This window comes from Homarus americanus, unplaced genomic scaffold, assembly GCF_018991925.1.
Source record: "Homarus americanus isolate GMGI-L3 unplaced genomic scaffold, GMGI_Hamer_2.0 scaffold46386, whole genome shotgun sequence".
NCBI lineage: Eukaryota > Metazoa > Arthropoda > Malacostraca > Decapoda > Nephropidae > Homarus > Homarus americanus.
In genome coordinates this window covers 178666-196830 of record NW_024715175.1, presented here as the reverse complement: position 1 = coordinate 196830, position 18165 = coordinate 178666, and the positions used below count along the sequence as shown (strand labels likewise).

The following is an 18165-nucleotide window of genomic DNA, read 5'->3' as shown; positions in this document are numbered from 1 at the left end:
AAAATCCGATTTATATCATTAAATAAATTGTAAAGTTACACCCAACTGTTTCTTAAAATTTTGCCCTATGACGATCAGATAAGTCTGTAGTTTACTAATTCGTGGTATTAAGTCTTAATTGAATAGCTGCGGACAACCTTGGTCAGGCGGGCCCTGATAAGAGTTTCTCAAAGCTCACGTCTCAAGCGTTTGACTAAGAATTCCGGTGTGAGTACTTACTCTACTAACCTTTTTCTTGTTCCTGAGGACGTGGGCGTCCCTGGCATCCTCAGCGTTACCTGGCGTCCTGGCGCCCCACAGCTCCCAACCCATCCTGATGTAGGCGAAGGAGATGATCCCCAGCGGCACGAAGAACTGCAGCCCCACCATTACATGAGAGTAGGTCCACATCACTACGGGGTCGATGCCCCCCTGCAGGAACACAAAGTCAGGAGGACAACATCACCATGGGATTAAGGCCAGTATGTTAGGTTTTATATATATATATATATATATATAAGCAATTATCCACGAAAATAAGAAGAAGTACAAGATGCTACTGAATAAAAATATCACGGAAATCCCAACCTACAACACCGGTTCGATACCCTGGCCTAAATTATATCTATATTTCCTATCTTTTTTGGGCAGAAGGTGAGAGGGAGGGAGGGAAAGAGGGAGGAAAAGAGGGAGAGAGAGATTCCTACGGCATCTGATATTTTAATAAAACATCAGATACAGAGACATTGACTATCCACCAGGTCACCGCCGGAGCAGTACATCAATAGCGACCCAAAAGAATATTCAATATGTATCCTCTATGTATCTACCGCCGCCGACCTCATCAGTATCTCTTACCTACATCATCATAGGAGAGTTCGGCGTCAAGGAGCTAATAAGTCAATGAGGAGCATTAATAAAGAGAGAGAGAGAGAGAGAGAGAGAGAGAGAGAGAGAGAGAGAGAGAGAGAGAGAGAGAGAAAATATAAGTTATCCATGACTTTTAGGTGTGAAGGGTGAAGAAAAAAAATGGCGATGGAAGATATTATCGAGTATAGCGACCTCCTGTTTGTCAACAAGGCCTGTAAACCTCTTGAAACAGTGTGCTTGTAGAGGAGTGTGACGCATGACTTACGTTTGAATCCACTTGAAGTAAAAATGAATTATCACTCGTGGTGGTAGGTAAAGGTTAACTTATTTACCCATTCATTGTGAGAGTAAACATTCCTCGATTTATCTCTCTCTCTTTCTCTTTGTCTCTTTGTCTCTCTGTCTCTGTCTCTGTCTCTGTCTCTCTCTCTACCTCCTCCCCTACACAACACAACACACTCACCACGCCACAGAAGGGTATGTCCTCTTTCGTCCGGGGATCCACAATGTACTTCACCCTCAGGGCTATGGCATTAGGGATGGCCAGGGTAGCACTGAAGAGCCAGATGGACGCGATCACCACCTGCAGGAGACGACGAAGGAATAAATGAAGGAAAGAAGAAAGGAAGGGAAGTTATTGGATAATAATTCAGCTTGTACCGTGGAAAAAGAAATTCTTAACTACCCGAGAGAGACTGAACGAGGTAGTTGAACCATCTCAACAAATTTGACTAAGTTTACTGAACAATCTGGAGAAGAATATAAAAAAAGTTAATTTAGCCATCTGAGGGAGTTTTAAAGTTTGTTGAGCCATCTGGGAAGTGCAAGAGAGTTCATTCAACCAACTGGGGAAATGTGATTAGTTTGATTAGCCACCTGAAGAAGACTAAAGGATTTTGTTGATCCAGATGGTCTTAAAAAATAAAAGTATTAATCTATCTATACTAAAGAAAATATTGAACATTCCCGCTCTCTCTCCTTCTACACTCCCTACCTCCTATATTCCTTACCCCCCAACCCTCCATACCCCCTTCCTCACAATCCTCTTCAACTCCCTCCCCTTCCCCTTCCACCCATCCTTCCCACTTCTTTTTAACTACCCTCACTTTTTTCCCACACCTTACTACCTCCTACCCTCCCTACCTCCTGCCCTTCCCTTTCCTTCCCTTCCCCTTCCCTTCCCTTCCCTCATCTCTTCCCTTCCCTTCCCTTCCCTCCCCTTCCCCATCTCCTTCCCCTTCCCCTTCCCTCCCCTACCCTACCCTTCCCTACCCTTCCCTTCCCTTCCCTTCCCTTCCCTTCCCACTTCTTATCTAACTAACCTCACCTTTATTCTACACTTTACTACCTCCTACTCTCCCGACCTCCTTCAACTCCTTCCTTCCCTCACCTCCCTCCCTACTTCTCTACAAACTTCCCTCACTTTTTCTCACCTTACTCCTAAACTTGGAGGGTCTAGCGTTGAGGGGGAAAACGATGGCTCTGTATCGATCGACGGCGATGGCTGTGAGGGTGAAGATGGACACGTTGACGCTCACAGTTTGGAAGAAGGGACAGAAGGCGCACATAAACTCCGGCAGGTTCCATCGCTGTAGAAGTGCCGCCTGGAACTGAAACACAAGAGAGAGAGAAAAAAAGAGAGAGAGAGAGAGAGAGAGCGATTTAGTATAGGTATCCTTAAAGGTGGTGGATTAGTACAGGTTGAGGGATTAGTACTGTTGGAAGATTAGGACAGATGGTGATGGAGGTTTGTAGTATGTGTGTGTGTGTGTGTGTGTGTGTTTAGGGTCAGTGGGGTAAGAAAAGTAAGGCATGAAAGAAAATGAATAAGGAAAGGGAGGATAAGGCTAACAGACAGGCATGAAGGAGTGAGGAGAGAAAGAGGAAGAGAGGGACGAGAAGAAACGATATGAAGAAGAAATTATCAATTAGGGGGAGAAGGAAAAAGTTATCTGAAATTAAAAGATATTGGATCTATATGAGGAAAATGAGAGAGAGAGAGAGAGAGAGAGAGAGAGAGAGAGAGAGAGAGAGAGAGAGAGAGAGGAGAGCATAGTTAGGGTTAGATTACCTTACGCCAGGTAAGTCTGTAAATTGATAATAATCCAGGTAGAAGCGCACGATGACATACTACCCTCCAGCCACCAACACTTCAAGACCCCACACCCCCTCAAGACTCTACACCCCTTTTTACACCCTCCCCTTCAGCCCCTATACCTCCTCCTACCCCCACACCCCCTACTTCATATAGATACACCAGCACTTATTTACAGTAAAGGATAAGTGTTTTTTTCCCTAAGATTGACTGATTAAGTGGAAGACTGCCCGAGGTGACGTTCATGGTCCGATGCTCGACAGAAAATTACTCCCTCAGAAAAAAAAATAACTCGACCGGGAGAAAGCAGTCGACGTCTCATTTTCAGGTTCATCACTCATCACATTCTTCTTTCATCCCCTATATCCCCCCCCCCTACCTCCCACTACGTAATCTCAGTCTTCGAGGCGCCGTCAGTAAAGATGTGTGTCTAATCAGACCCTAGCTTACCCCACCCGGGAGAGTCAAAGCCACACAGGGAGAACTTTAAGCCCAGGAGTATATCAAGGATCATGGTCATGCTCACGACGGTTCTGTTACACGTCGCTCCTGTATGATCCGAGACGATACCTGGGGAGGATTTCAGACACTTCCTACCTGTGGAGAACACCTTGTGACATCCAGGAGCAAAAGAGAGCAAGTAACTCTGTCCCAACTACTGCATCAAGGAATCTCTGACTCCACTGAGATGAAACGTCAAAATAACTTTCCCAGAAGAAAAGTTGTCAGGATATGTGAATGCTTGAAGCCTCTTTGTGGAAAAGTTAAAGACTACTTTTATTCCCAGAGGATTTAGGTGTGCTGAAATCCCATATTTTGGCCGCCATGAAGTTTTCTGGTGTTTTAGAACCAAAATTGATGAATAATGAAATGGCCGCCATATTAAATGTCAGCTGCCCATACTTTCTGAATGACGATGATAAGAACATTTACTTTTAAATTTTTTTTTATACATACAAACTCGCTGAACACACCAGAGCGGCCAATCATAACAATTAGTCTCAACCAGCTTAAATAATTTGGAAAATAAATAGTTTGGCAGGTTTTCAACATCGAGAGTATGAAGAATCAACCCTAATAGCCAGTGGACTTGAAACTACGGATTTTTTTAGTCAAGACACCGAAATTAAACAAAACAACGTGTAACTAGAACACGCACACGCCAAATCACAGAGGAGCTCAAAATATGTGAAGCGCGTAGGTGTTGGTGGAGTGGGTGGTAATGGTGTTATGAGAGCAGACGGTCGCTACCACATATGTTGTCTAAAGTTTCTGAGAGTCAAAGTCAAAGTTGAGAACAAACGTATTGAATTACCTATGACGTGGCCCCAGGCAGAGGAGTTGAGCTAAAGGTCATGTCTTGTATTTGGAATAAGCCTGGAGACGCTACACAGGAGGAGTAGAACTAGTAGTAATAGTAGTAGTAGTAGGAAGAGGATGAGGGTGTTGAAACTCTTCCCCCGAAGGTCTTTTCTCACCCAACAACCAATAATCAAAATCATTATCTTCTCTCAATGATGTTTGTGAGTGTTCTGCTCTACGTCACCAAGCTAACTTCATCTGACACACAAACAATAGTCGAACATACCAAATTGAGTCATATTCCGTTCTCTCAGTGGAAAGTTGATGATCAGGAGTTGGATGAGGCTTCAATAATACTCTTGTTTTTAAAGTTACAAGAAGAAAAGTTCCCATGATCTACGTGGCATTGATACTGTGATAAGCTCTACAGGATATCGTCTACAGAGATGGTGAAGGAGAGAAACTGACTCACAACATGCTGGTGGTCTTGGCTCACCTCTGCCCCGGCTAAAATATCCAAATAATTGGAGAAGTTATTCCACGGATCTGGCCACACTACAAGGACGCCCCCCCAGAATGACACAACATTGGCTGAGGCAACATTGGAAAACTTGGACAGTGGAAATGGAACTTATATCCCGCCTAACTTGGGTTCACTTTCCATCAACCCTGAGGGAGGAAAAGTGACACACACAACATTGAGGGAACTGAAGTTTGTGTACAAGTTCCTCAGTGTACTAGAGGAGAGTAACTGTGAACAGGCCGCCCACCTACCTGTCCTCCCCTCAACTGGACTGGCAAGTATATGACGGCCAGCTGTTACTAGAGCTTGCATCACTTACTTTAATTCTCAATTACTACAAGAATATTGTCTCATGTAAATACATTATGGGTCTAGACAGCACAGTGACTCCTGCAGGGAAGGAAAACTGACAAGGAAAGAAGGTTTAAAGCGTGCAGAGAATGGCAACCTTTGTAGGATAAAACTGTGTTGGGAAGAAGACTTGTTATGTGACCATTTAAGCTTTTCATAACAGTTTCTGCATATATGTACTGAACATAGCTTAATTATGATGTGTTCGGTGTGCGCGCGCGTGTGTGTGTGTGTATGTGTGTGTGTGTGTGTGTGTGTGTGTGTGTGTGTGTGTGTGTGTGTGTGTGTGTTGATGTGCCAACAGGACTGTGTCGGGGCTGGTATTTGGGGTTGGCTCTATGGTTGAATTTTAGAATTTGAGTGGACCCAGTTTGTTGTTTATAGCTCGTGTTGTTGAGAGAGAGAGAGAGGAGAGAGAGAGAGAGAGAGAGAGAGAGAGAGAGAGAGAGAGAGAGAGAGAGAGAGAGAGAGGAGAGAGAGAGAGAGAGAGAGAGAGAGAGAGACAGACGTTCCTATAGTAACTCATCTAGGTCATAACTGGAGGTGTTCTGGAATCATCATATTTAGGATGTCCCTTAAGTTCTAAATGGAAACGTTCCCAAAGCAGCACTCCAGCTTAAGAAGAGGTTGAAGTTACAGAAGTTCCTGTGACATCAAACTCAGAGCTCACTGTCATAACAACAATGGGTGGGGGGGTGGGGGATTCTCTCCATGAACGTCGTCTCCAGTCTTGACTTATTAATCATTCAAGAGTCACAGGGATGCAAAATAGATGTTGTTCCCTCCCTCCAGTTGGTGTGGGTGTGGGAGTAAGGTGGGAGTCTTACGGGGGAACAAGACACACACGCACACACACACACACACACACACACACAAAAACACCATACAACTCCACAACATACCTAGCAAACACACGCACACCAAAAAAAAAAACGAAAAACATATTAGTCAGTCCACCTCGTTGCACCGTCACCAAGGATTAGCCAAACATGTGCCTGGCTAGCCAATATTCCCAAGCCAATCAAGTGGGTCTTTTATGGACGTGACCCCTTGTACGTTCTGGGAAAGAAACGAAGGAAGAATCACCTTCCTCTTCGTTGACTACACTCACCGCGTCGCTCGATAAGGAAGAGAGTCAGTGAAGGACCAGCCGAGAGTGTAGACTAATTGTTATATATTGTCCATCATACGTATAAAAAACAAACACCTTTAAGTTATCTTATTTTCTTATTTGTGTCTTGATCTTGGAGAGAGGACACGAGGCTGTTAAAATCGGTCAGTGAAGTTCTAGCCTCCTGTGTGTGTGTGTGTGTGTGTGTGTGTGTGTGTGTGTGTGTGCGCTTATGTTAGTTTTTGTGTTTTGTGTAATTGTCAGCATCGTCTCTCTCTCTCTCTCTCTCTCAATTCATTATCATCATCATCATCATCATCATCTATTTTCTCTTCTTGCTATCTTTATTATCCTCCCTTCCTCATTACCTCTTCCTCTTCTCACTCAAACACACACACACACACACTCACAAATATTTCCACTCTCTTCTCATTAACATTCTTCACCATTCATCAACCAGCACTGCCTTTCCCAACTGACTCTCTGAAGGGATACTTTTCCCAGCATAGTTTTCCCCTCCTATGCTACAATTTTTTTTTTACCCTTCACTCGTGCGGCGATGTTGGACGTAAGATTTTTTTTAGGGGGTAAACGTGTAGAGGAGAAATGGGGATGGGGATGGAGATGGGGATGAGGATGGGGATGGGGATGGGGATGGGAGGATAGAAGGTGCCATTAAGGTTTTATTATGTGACTTTAAACTGCCATCTCTCTCTTGGACCGTACTGAAGGCGTATAATCTAACCCATACATTTATCACAGTCAATAAGAACAACTAATTCAGATTCTTCTTTTATATATTATGTAGTGAAAGATCAAACCGCTGATGGACGTCACACAGGCCGTAAAATAATTATTTATATGAAGAAAAAAAACGTTTATTTCCTCCGTCGGAAAATTTGCATACATGATGAATATTTCTTAATGACGCAAACATGTGACATGAACAGAAAGTAAATGTTGGAAATTAGAGATGTAGTGCTGGGAATATAATCACCTGGAATACTTAGATTTACTACTACTACTACTACTACTACTACTACTACTACTACTACTACTTTTTTTTTACGTGGCCTCCAGCCTCCCCCAATAGCCACACCTTCGCCGCCATTTATTACCTTAATATTAAATATCCTAATACATACTACTACTACTACTACTACTAATAATAATAATAATAATAATAATAATAATAACAATAATAATAATAATAATAATAATAATAATAATAATAATAATAATAATATTAATTAATAATAGTTGTAATAATAATATTAATAATGATAATAATAATAATAATAATAATAATAATAATAATAATAATAATAATAATAATAATAATAAACAAAAATACATTCTGCATATGTGTGTGTGTGTGTGTGTGTGTGTGTGTGTGTGTGTGTGTGTGTGTTCCTCGTCCATTTCTATAGTTTTGAACACAGAGAGCTAAAATTTGGTAGGGAGGTGCGGGTGGGCTAGGGGACGACCGAAGCCGGGTAATTCAACTGGTTAAAAAAAAAAATATATATATATCGGGAAATCAAAACATTAAACACGGTACACAATGGTTGACGTAAAACAAACAGTGAGATACGCGGCCTAGAACCCCAAGCGTACTGAAGGGGATTCGAGCCATTATGAGATTGTGTCCAGATGAAACGCGTGACAAAAGGGTTCGAATCCATTGAGATCTTTCACTCTGGTCTCTGGGGTACTTTATGTGTGTATTTATACCTTTCTTTTAACAGAAGGATAGTAGAGTTTTTTTGAGATGTGTGTACTGTATGTATATGTGTGAGTGTATATCTGTCACCCCCTCTCTCTCTCTCTCTCACCATCAAGGACTCACCTGAAAGGGTATAGCGAATAGACCTATAATGATGTCAGCCAGGGCGAGGTTAGCTATGAAGTAGTTGGTGACGGAATGCATCTTGCGGGAGGTAGCCACGATCCACATCACCAGGGCATTCCCCACCACGGCTATGAGGGAGATGGACCCGTAGAAGATGGAGAGAAGCACCACAATCCCCGTCGGCACCTCGTACAGCGCCGTCTCCGTCGAGTTGGTAATGGTCTCTGAGTTGCTGGTGACTCTCTCCGTCGTGTCAACCAGGAAGGTGAAGTCGGTGAGGTTGGTGAAGTTGATGTAACTCCAGTTGATGTTTGGGTAGCTGAGGGTGAGGTTCTGTAGGAGGTAACCGTAGGGGTCGTCGTAGGAGAGGGACATGGTGGTGGTGGTGGTGGTTCTGGTGGTGGTGGCTATGGCAGGTGCTGAGGAGTAGGCTGGGAGAGGTGAGGAGGTCTTCAGGATGCTAGGTAGTAGAGGGGCAGGATCAGGGTTCATCTCTCACTATTGTCTCACTGTGTCAAGTGCCTTATTCTTCTTCCTCTTCTCCGTGAAATTGACCAAATATAAAACACTTTGCATCATATTAATTCAGATTGTGCTTTCAGTTCAAGGTAATCTATTACAAATGCACAACACTTGTAATACCACTAATACGACACTTATTTCATTCATAAACACGAGGAGAATATTAGTGTTTACAGAATAAATAGTACTTATCTTTTCATAAGCGTCTATTCACTAAACACTGTCACCAGTTCTCTTATGTATGTCTCTCCCTGCTCCCATACCTTATTAAGAGACCATAGAATCCAATAGTCCTTTTATTTACTATTTTCTGATTCTTCTTACTCCAAATTTTCAGCCTCGCGGGTTTGAGTAAGCGATTAATTGCCTTTATCTTAAGGGGTTTTTTTCACATCATTAACAAACACAAATACATAAAATCCTTCACCAAACAAACAGAAATAAAAACAAAATGATTACGAGTCAGTATTTCAGCACAAACCACCAGGGGAACTATGAGACAAAATTCGACGTCTACTAAATATTTTCCAAACACTGGTCTTGATCATCGTGTTATCTTACGGTCCTTCAGTAGTTGAGACCCAGCTGGCAGTACTGTACACTACCTCCTGTCTCTCTCTAACATCATGCACTGAGTAACTTATGAATGAATTTCCATACCATAACTTATATGTCCTTTGGGTTAATACACGAGAATATATATAAATGTCTAGTTATCATTTTATCGTTGTATATCGAACTGTCAATTACTATGAGATGAAAATTATTGTTTAGTCACTCACAGGTCGTGATGCACTCAATGTCTGTCGTCACAAGTGTCTCATTGAGGATATACTGACACTTGTAAATTTAATGTTCATTGCATTAAATATATCTGACGTGTACGAGAACCCTTCATCCTGGAAATAGAAATGTAATTCGGTAAATACGTTAAATATAATGATAAAAAACATTACTAATTTTTTCTTATCAAACTTTGCCATACAACTAACAGTTTCTACATGAATATATCACATTTGGTCTTATCATCTCTTCCTTAGTCTCATTATATACTCTTCTTTACTATTCTCAATATTTATATGAAAACTTTGGCATAATAGTTTTCATGAATGTATCTTATTAAATTATGTAAAGTATTATATAATTCTGAAAATAAATACAGATTATGCAAGATATTCACTCTTTTATGGAATCTTGACTATTATACTGTATAAATTATACTTAGAAGCATCATATTATACTAATAGCTGTCGACTCTGAAAACTGATTAATGTGTATGTTTCTTTTCCATTACGTCTGACAGTGGTTGTGTGTTATATGAAGTGGTCTTTGAGACGTCTACAGACCTTGGTGAGTCTTAGATATTCCAGGAAGTAGTCTTGAGGATTATGTTACGTGTTCTGAGGAGAATCTTATTGGTGGGTCTTAAAAACTCGTACCGGAAGGTCTTGATAGAGAGGCTCCTGTAGAAGGTGTCATCGGGTCTTATACTGTAGAACCATCAGACTCTCCTTGATCTCTCCCCTTTTTGAGTCTAAGAGGCTGAGTGACGGTGAGACACGCCTTTGATCTGTAATGACGAAGACAAGAAAAAACTCACATGAGATTTTTGTGTTATTAGCATAGGAGGAAGGAAAACGTGTATGTATGTGTGTGTGTGTGTGTTTGTGTGTGTGTGTGTGTGTGTGTGTGTGTGTGTGTGTGTGTACATACATACATACATACATGCATACATACAAACATAACCAGCATAAGACAGGCAATATATATATACGACAACCCGAAGAATAACACCATCAGAAGCACTCCGGATCACTACCTTAGCATCTGGTCGCGTCAGGTGAGAGCCAAGTAACAATCAGTGAGGGATATTGAGTCGCTTCAGGTAAATGTTGTTGTGTATTAATTGTTTACTGTTCTACCTTGTGTTTCTCTTTTATCCATTTGGTTCTGGTCTCTCCGGTGAATTTTATTTTGCATTTTATTCTCTCTCTCTCTCTCTCGTATATAAATATTGTTATTATTTTTTTGTTTCTTTCTTATGTTTCTTTTCATTTTTTCTGTTGTCTTTATCTCTCCATTTTACTTTATTCTTCTTCTTTAATTCGGTTTATTTATCTGTGTTTCTGTGTCGGTTCATTTTTCTTGGGTTTACTTACCATTCACCCATTCTCCTCACCCCACTCCTATCGTCACCACTCACACACTCCTCTCCTCCTCCATACACTCTTCAACACCTCACTCAAGCCCTCTCTCCTCCCTCTCTACCACTCCATCATTCCCCTCCCTACATTCATTCTTTTCTTCCTCCCACTCTACCTGCATCTACCTCTCCGTTCTTCTACCCCTTTCGTTTACTCTCTCTACACCTCATCTCCCTCCTTCTACCACTCCTCTCCGTTCCTTTCCCCCCCTCTACCCCTACTCCCCTTCCCCTTCCATCCTCCCTTCTTTCCTCTACCCCTCTTTCTCCCCCTCCTCTTCTCCCTCCCTCTCTCCCCTCTTTATCATCGCTCTCTCACTTTCTCTCACATCAACGTTTTAATCATAGTCACCTGTTATCAAGACCCCTCATGACGTCATCAACTCCTTCAATGAACAGATACAGCGAAACCTCTATTTAACGGAATATATGGAGAGGAAAGTACATTATATCGAGGGTCCGTCAGATGTGCAACCTCCATAAAACGAGCTGCAGTATCCCAATCCAACTTAACCAAACGTTAACCTAATCTAACCTAACCTAACCAAATATTAACCTAGGCTAACTAAACCTAACAATAATCAACAGGGCGACGTAAAATTAACTAATAATAATAATAATAATAATAATAATAATAATAATAATAATAATAATAATAATAATAATAATAATAATAATAATAATAATAATAATAATAATAATAATAATAATAATAATAATAATAATAATAATAATAATATCTCCCTCTGTCCCATTTACTGAGTTAAACTGCCACGAAAAAATTAAATAATTAGGTAATGAATTATGGTCTACTATTCCTGCTTCTAGAACTAATCTTAATTTCTGTAATAACTGTTATTTAAGTCCTTCTTGCATGGTGATTACGCTTTTGTTATGTTATATATTGTAATATATTCCTAGGTAAAAATTACATTCTGAATAATTGCATGAATAATTACGCCAAAAATGAATGAATTTAAATCGTCTATGAAAAATTATACAGAATTATGTATAAAAGTTATCTATAAAAGTATTAGAATCATGAGGTGAAATTATGTATTAAAGTTACATATCATAACTGTCTTGTGTGCGGTAAAGAATGCATTAAATGTAGATGAATATTGTTAGAACCAGACAACACCTAGTTAAAACATATCAGCGCTTGGCCACCTGAGCCACAGCTTCTATCATCTCGTAAGTGGTGGTAATGGTGCTAGTGGTGGTGGTAGAGAGAGAGAGAGAGAGAGAGAGAGAGAGAGAGAGAGAGAGAGAGAGAGAGAGAGAGAGAGAGAGAGATACATGTATAAAAATATTTACTTTTATATCTTTGTCTCTTTATCTTTCTCTTCAACGTTGTCTGTATGTCTGTCTTTTTCTCAGTCCACACTTCTCTCCCCAACTATTTTATATTCTTCTTATTTATTCAATACTTCACATCCTAACCTTCCACTCCTCATGTCAATCTTTGCTTCCCTCTTCCACATCTTTATCCTGTCTCTCCCTTAGTTCTATCTACCTTTACTTCTATTTTTATCATCTGTTTATTAACTCACATACATTGTAAATGGAGTTTGAAATTTACCTATTTTCCTCCTATTCAAACTTTTAATACATTCATTCTCTCTCTCTCTCTGTCTCTCTTTCTCTCTCTTCTCTTTCATCTCTGTCTTCTTATTCTTCGTTTCCCTTACGTGTTCATTTGTCCCTCTCTAGTATTTTCTCTTTTTCTCTCATTCGCGTTGATTTCCTCTTATTCTCCTTGTTTATCTTAGTGCTTTTACTCTCCCTTTTCCTTATTATAATTTTATTATGGCTCTTGTCTTCCTCCATCACTATCTCCCTGTTCCCCTCTCTCCTATCACATATATCTCCTATCTTATCTTTCATTCTAGCTATTTCTCCTTTCCTTTATTATTTATCCCTTCCGCTCTCCTCTTCTTTGTTCCCCTTTTCCCTGATTTTTCCCCTTTAACCCTCTTTTTCTATCTCTCTTTTTATTCTCTATCTTGGAACGATTTCTCTCAAATTTCTCCATTCCTGTTTTATTCATTGTCTTGTTTCCCTAACCTTATATAATATTGTTGTTGATAATAAAAGAATAAAAAAAAATACTACTAATAATAATATAAAAAACAACAACAACAACAACAACAATAATAATAACATCAACAACAACAAAAACAACAATAACAACAACAAAAACAACAATAACAACAACAACAATAATAATAACAACAATAAATACACCATTCATAAATAAAGTCAACTTCCACCCGTTGATAATGTCCTTCTCTTCCACTTAACAACCCATCTTAACTACCTAATTACAGCCATTACAGGTAAACGTCACCAGACTACACTTTAATCCTGACGCAATTTACATAATGGTCTTTAAGTAGCGATAACATTAAGCTTGATTTAAGTGAAGTCTTAAGGCCGATTCATCTTGGAAGTTAATACAAAAGGATCAATATCTGCCTGTCTGTCTGTCTGTCTCTCTCTCTGTCTGTCTGTCTGTCTGTCTGTCTGTCTGTATTAAAAAGTAAACTAAAGTAACAGTAAAGTAATTCGAAGTATTAAAAAGTAAAACAAAGTAATAAAAAGTTATAGGTAACTCTAACTTTCATAGAGCTCTCTGATGGAGCTAAAACTTTCCCTAACTCTACCTCTCAGTAGAGTCACTTGAATCCTCTCTGATCATATCTTGGTGAATTCTTAAAAGACATTCTCTTATACCGCAAGAGAGAGAGAGAGAGAGAGAGATAGAGAGAGAGAGAGAGAGAGAGAGAGAGAGAGAGAGAGAGAGAGAGAGAGAAATCCCACCCCCTCTCTAGTAGATCAAGTTGAAAGTGGCTTCCATATTAGAGTACTGATCTGAAGAAGAATTTAATAAATCTTCTTTTTTCCACAAACTCAATGTGAATGAGCATCACCGTTCCGAAAAATTGGATCGAAGAGATTTATAAAGCTTCATTGAATCCCATTAAATATGTTTTACCTTTAATTTGTATGATATTGAGTTTGGCTGCACGAAATGTTATAATTTTCTTTAATGTGGAAATAAATAAGTATTGGTTATCAGTTTAAAATATGAAGATAAAATTTCTCAAAAGATGAATTAAGATTAAAAACAAAAATAGTGTACGAAATATTGGATTGAAAATTTATAATATGTCAACAATTCCATCAGTTCCAGTTGTTGTTTTTTTTTATTACACTTCCAAATATTAAATTAAAGTGGTCTCTCTCTCTCTCTCTCTCTCTCTCTCTCTCTCTCTCTCTCTCTCTCTCTCTCTGTCTCTCTCTCTTTCTCCTTTCCGATAAAAACAATATCAATGTGTCTTTTTATTTCACTGCTCCAAATATCAGACTACAGTGTTGGTTCTTTTCCCGGGACAGTTTATTACCTACTCAAGTACGACTCAAGCGTCAATACCTCCGAGTATAAAGTGATAGTTCCTCCTCCTCAATTAAACTCGAGCTGTTGTGTGTGTGTGTGTGTGTGTGTGTGTGTGTTTAGTGGGTGTCGAGGCTCTTACACGACCTTCAGAGATAGTGGCAGACAAACTAGGGCACATCAAGGGAAATTCCGTTAGATTTGACCAGAAGACATTTGTGGAAAATTCCCAACAGGTGTCTACGCTGTCATGCACCAATCAAGGGCCTGAAGTGATAATCATACAACACCTGGAGAGAGAAATCTTCTCTCCTAGATTCAGTTCATAAAGAGAGTTTCCTGAAGAAAAAAAAGATCTTTAGTTATCATTCGTTATCATGGTCGAGGTGGTATGAAACGATTCCTCGCCTTTACTGAACGTGTCTTAACAGCTTCTCGCTCTACACGACAGTCAACCATCGCTCTGGTCACGCTTCTCTAAACACAAATCAACAGCGAGGCAAATGAAAGGCATTGGAAATCTCTCAGGCGTAGCAACGCCCTCGCTATTGCTAATATTGTTATTGTGACGACAAGCAAAGCGCCTTCTCTCAATATAAAGGGAAAATAAACTATATTTTCCTGGGCCTTTGCAGTACTAGTCATCTAATACTAAATAAATGCATAAAATATCGCAGTATATCTTCCCTTCACACTGTCTCCATGTTTCCCCTTGTAAAAATACTTCAAGTATATCCCATCAAGAGCTAACACTCTGTAGCTAAACTGTTTTGTTTGGAACTAACTCAGAGTTTACCAACGTGTGTTTAACTTGGGCGGGGAGCTGAGTAAGATACAAACTTCTTACAAAATTCTCACTTTTATTTCAGGAACCGAAAGCCGTACAGTATTGTGGGCTGACTGTCACTACAAACGCCTAGGGGCGGCTTCCTCGCCCACGGGGTAATGTAAAGGACAGGGAAGTAACAGGACCAGTTACGCACAGAGAGAGAGAGAGAGAGAGAGAGAGAGAGAGAGAGAGAGAGAGAGAGAGTATGCGATCCAAATTAGAATCATATTAATGTATCTACTGTAATGTCGTTTCTACTCTTTTTTCATTACCCTGAGGAAAGAAAGAAAGTATGGAGGAAAGAGAGGAAGAAAAGGAGAGAGCAGTGGACCAAAAGCACCTCAAAGACACTGAGAAAAATAATAAATAGATTAGAGTGGTAGAAGCGGAGGACAAGCGGATTAAAACACCATGATAAAACCACAACAACAAATAAAATACCATTCACATAAACTGCCTCCCATCCACAGCAACCATACACACACTGTACCTACATCATTTATTAAACTACGTATATCTAGATAAACATAATATTTTGGTTACTTAGTGAAGAAAAGATATAAAAAATAAAATATATATTAGTCTGGTTGCCTTAAAAAGATCAAATGGGGAAGAATCTTAAAAGGTTGACTTCAAAGAGAATTTTCAGCTACAAGTAATGACCTACCAGAGTGCACCTTGTATTAGGGTAAAAGAAAAAGTTTATGTGGAAAATTGACCATCACAACATCACGGTAAAAATAAGTGTTTGTGTTTGAGTAGACGATAAGTAACACAATATTAATAACCTTACTACTACTACTACTACTACTACTACTACTACTACTACTACTACTACTACTACTACTACTGCTGTATCATCCACTTTCTCTTCCGTTCTACCACACACACACACACACACACTCTCTCTCTCTCTCTCTCTCTCTCTCTCTCTCTCTCTCTCTCTCTCTCTCTCTCTCTTTTCTTTCTCACTTTCTTTCGCTCTCCCAAACACACACACCCACACACACCCACACACAGAATTAATTACTCCAAATAGCCCAATTATCTAGTTAAGTAATTATGTATTCAGAGCCATTAGCACTAGGACAGTTGTTACAGACCGCGACGCTAATTCAACTACCTAATTACCTGGCATTATGTACTGTCATTAGTTAACTATACTCTAGCTACTGTCATTCACCAATCACTATACGCTAACTACTGTCATTCACCATTCACTAATTTCACCATTATTCACTCGATTTAATTCATTGGATAATTAATTTTTTTACTTTTGATAATTGTTATGATTTTAGTTGTTGTAGTAATTGTTGTTTCCGTGTTGTTGTTGTTGTTGTGTTTGCTGTTGTTGTTGTTTTTTTTTTAGTTATTAGTGTTGTTGTTCTTGTTATTTTTTTTAGTTTTTGTTGTTGGGGTTTGTAATGTCTTTGATAGTTTTGTTGTTATGTTTGTGGTTGTTAAGTAGCTATTGTATTTGTTTATTTGTTTATTCTTCTTGTTTAGTCTCTGTTACTCCCACACTTGCTTGTTTTTCTTTTATTATTTGTTCTCTCACTCTCTCTCCCTCTACCCCATCCCCCTCTCTCCCCCCTCCCCCTCTCTCCCTCTACCCCCCCTCCCTCTCTCTCTCTTTCATGTTTTAATCTAAGATGCAACACAAAGGAAGACTCGGCTCAGGAAATTCAGGAGTTGCTTGACATTTTATTCCCGGTGTGATAAACAGTGGTGTACCCGCAGTGGAGGGGGAGAACGAGGTTAAAGCGATTCACTACGAGGGGAAAACAACCCCACAGTGACCCAGAGCTGAGGGGAGAAAAACAAGGTCAGAATATACCATCATGAACTGGGAGGACTGAAATGAAAAGTGGACCAAGGATATTTGGACACAAAGTAGTCCACATTTAATGGCTTTTAAGGACTCGAGACACGCACAAAGGACACCTGGCAGGACCACTGAATTGTATGTTGAATTATTATCTCGCAGAGTCTCTTTCTATCAAAATTCATTCATGCACCAGACTAGCAGTTTGTTGCTATCTCTGCCACAGTGTTTTTCCTGCTTCATCTAACCTCCGCCACTTCAAAACATCCTGCTTTAAATGCTCTTTTTTTTCACGAGTCCGCCTCGGTGAATACATACGGTATGTCTCATCCTTTTCCTTGTGAGTGCTATTTTCTGCCATAAAAGGCTACATATATATAGAGAGAGAGAGATACCCGGCCCCCTGAAACTCGGCCCTGTGAAATCCTATTTGGATCTTCTACTTGAATATTTAACAAATAGTCTGCACGTTCATGTAAATAGGGCGTTCCTCCTCTCTCTATCTCTCTATTACTCTTATGTCTATCTATCTATCTATCTATCTATCTATCTATCTATCTATCTATCTATCTATCTATCTATCTATCTATCTATCTATCTATCCATGCATCCACCCATCTATCTATCTATCTATCTATCTATCTATCTATCTCTATCTATCTATCTATCCACCCATCTATCTATCTATCCACCCATCTATCTATCTATCTATCCCTGCTTTTACTTACACCTTAAATAATTCCCCCATCTCCCCTTCATTACTAACTCTTGTATTTCTACCTGCTTTCTCTCCTCCTCTTTCTCTTGTTATCATCCACTACGCCCTCTTACTCCCCCTCACTTCATCCTCCCATTATCACACTCTCTCTCCTTGCTTTCATCCTTCCACTCCTTTACTTTCTCTCTCCTTCTCCATCACACACACACACACACACACACACACACACACATACACACACACCATCCCTCTTAATAATTCAGTCGAGCAAATAGCCTTTACATCCAACTAGCTTTCAAGTCAAACTGAATTATTAAATGGCAAAATGGACAGTCAATTAGAGTGTCTGCTTATTTGACTACAATACACCTGAGTTTAGACCTGTGCCGATTGAAGATTTGATTAAAAGGTAAAGTACTGGTATCATATATCGGTTAATTACAGGTAACAGGTTGATGTCTAATATGAGAGAGAGAGAGAGAGAGAGAGAGAGAGAGAGAGAGAGAGAGAGAGAGAGAGAGAGAGAGAGAGAATTCTTTATCCCCCCCTCTCTCCATCTGGTTTAAACAAGGCGATTTATATTCACCG

At 39.7% G+C, this 18165-nt stretch overlaps 1 protein-coding gene across 2 annotated transcripts in view; it reads right to left on the bottom strand.

Annotated features, from left to right (window-relative positions):
• The window catches only part of LOC121854704 (substance-K receptor-like), a 76946-nt gene that overhangs the window by 11656 nt on the left and 47125 nt on the right, over positions 1-18165 (bottom strand). For both annotated transcript variants that reach the window (XM_042349434.1, XM_042349444.1), the window contains exons 4-8: positions 9952-10175; positions 8081-9504; positions 2283-2459; positions 1313-1432; positions 229-411 (exon numbers count right to left, since the gene is read on the bottom strand). In XM_042349434.1, the coding sequence (XP_042205368.1) occupies positions 229-411; positions 1313-1432; positions 2283-2459; positions 8081-8575 (975 nt within the window). In that variant the 5' untranslated portion in view covers positions 8576-9504; positions 9952-10175. The remainder of the gene's footprint in view (positions 1-228; positions 412-1312; positions 1433-2282; positions 2460-8080; positions 9505-9951; positions 10176-18165) is intronic.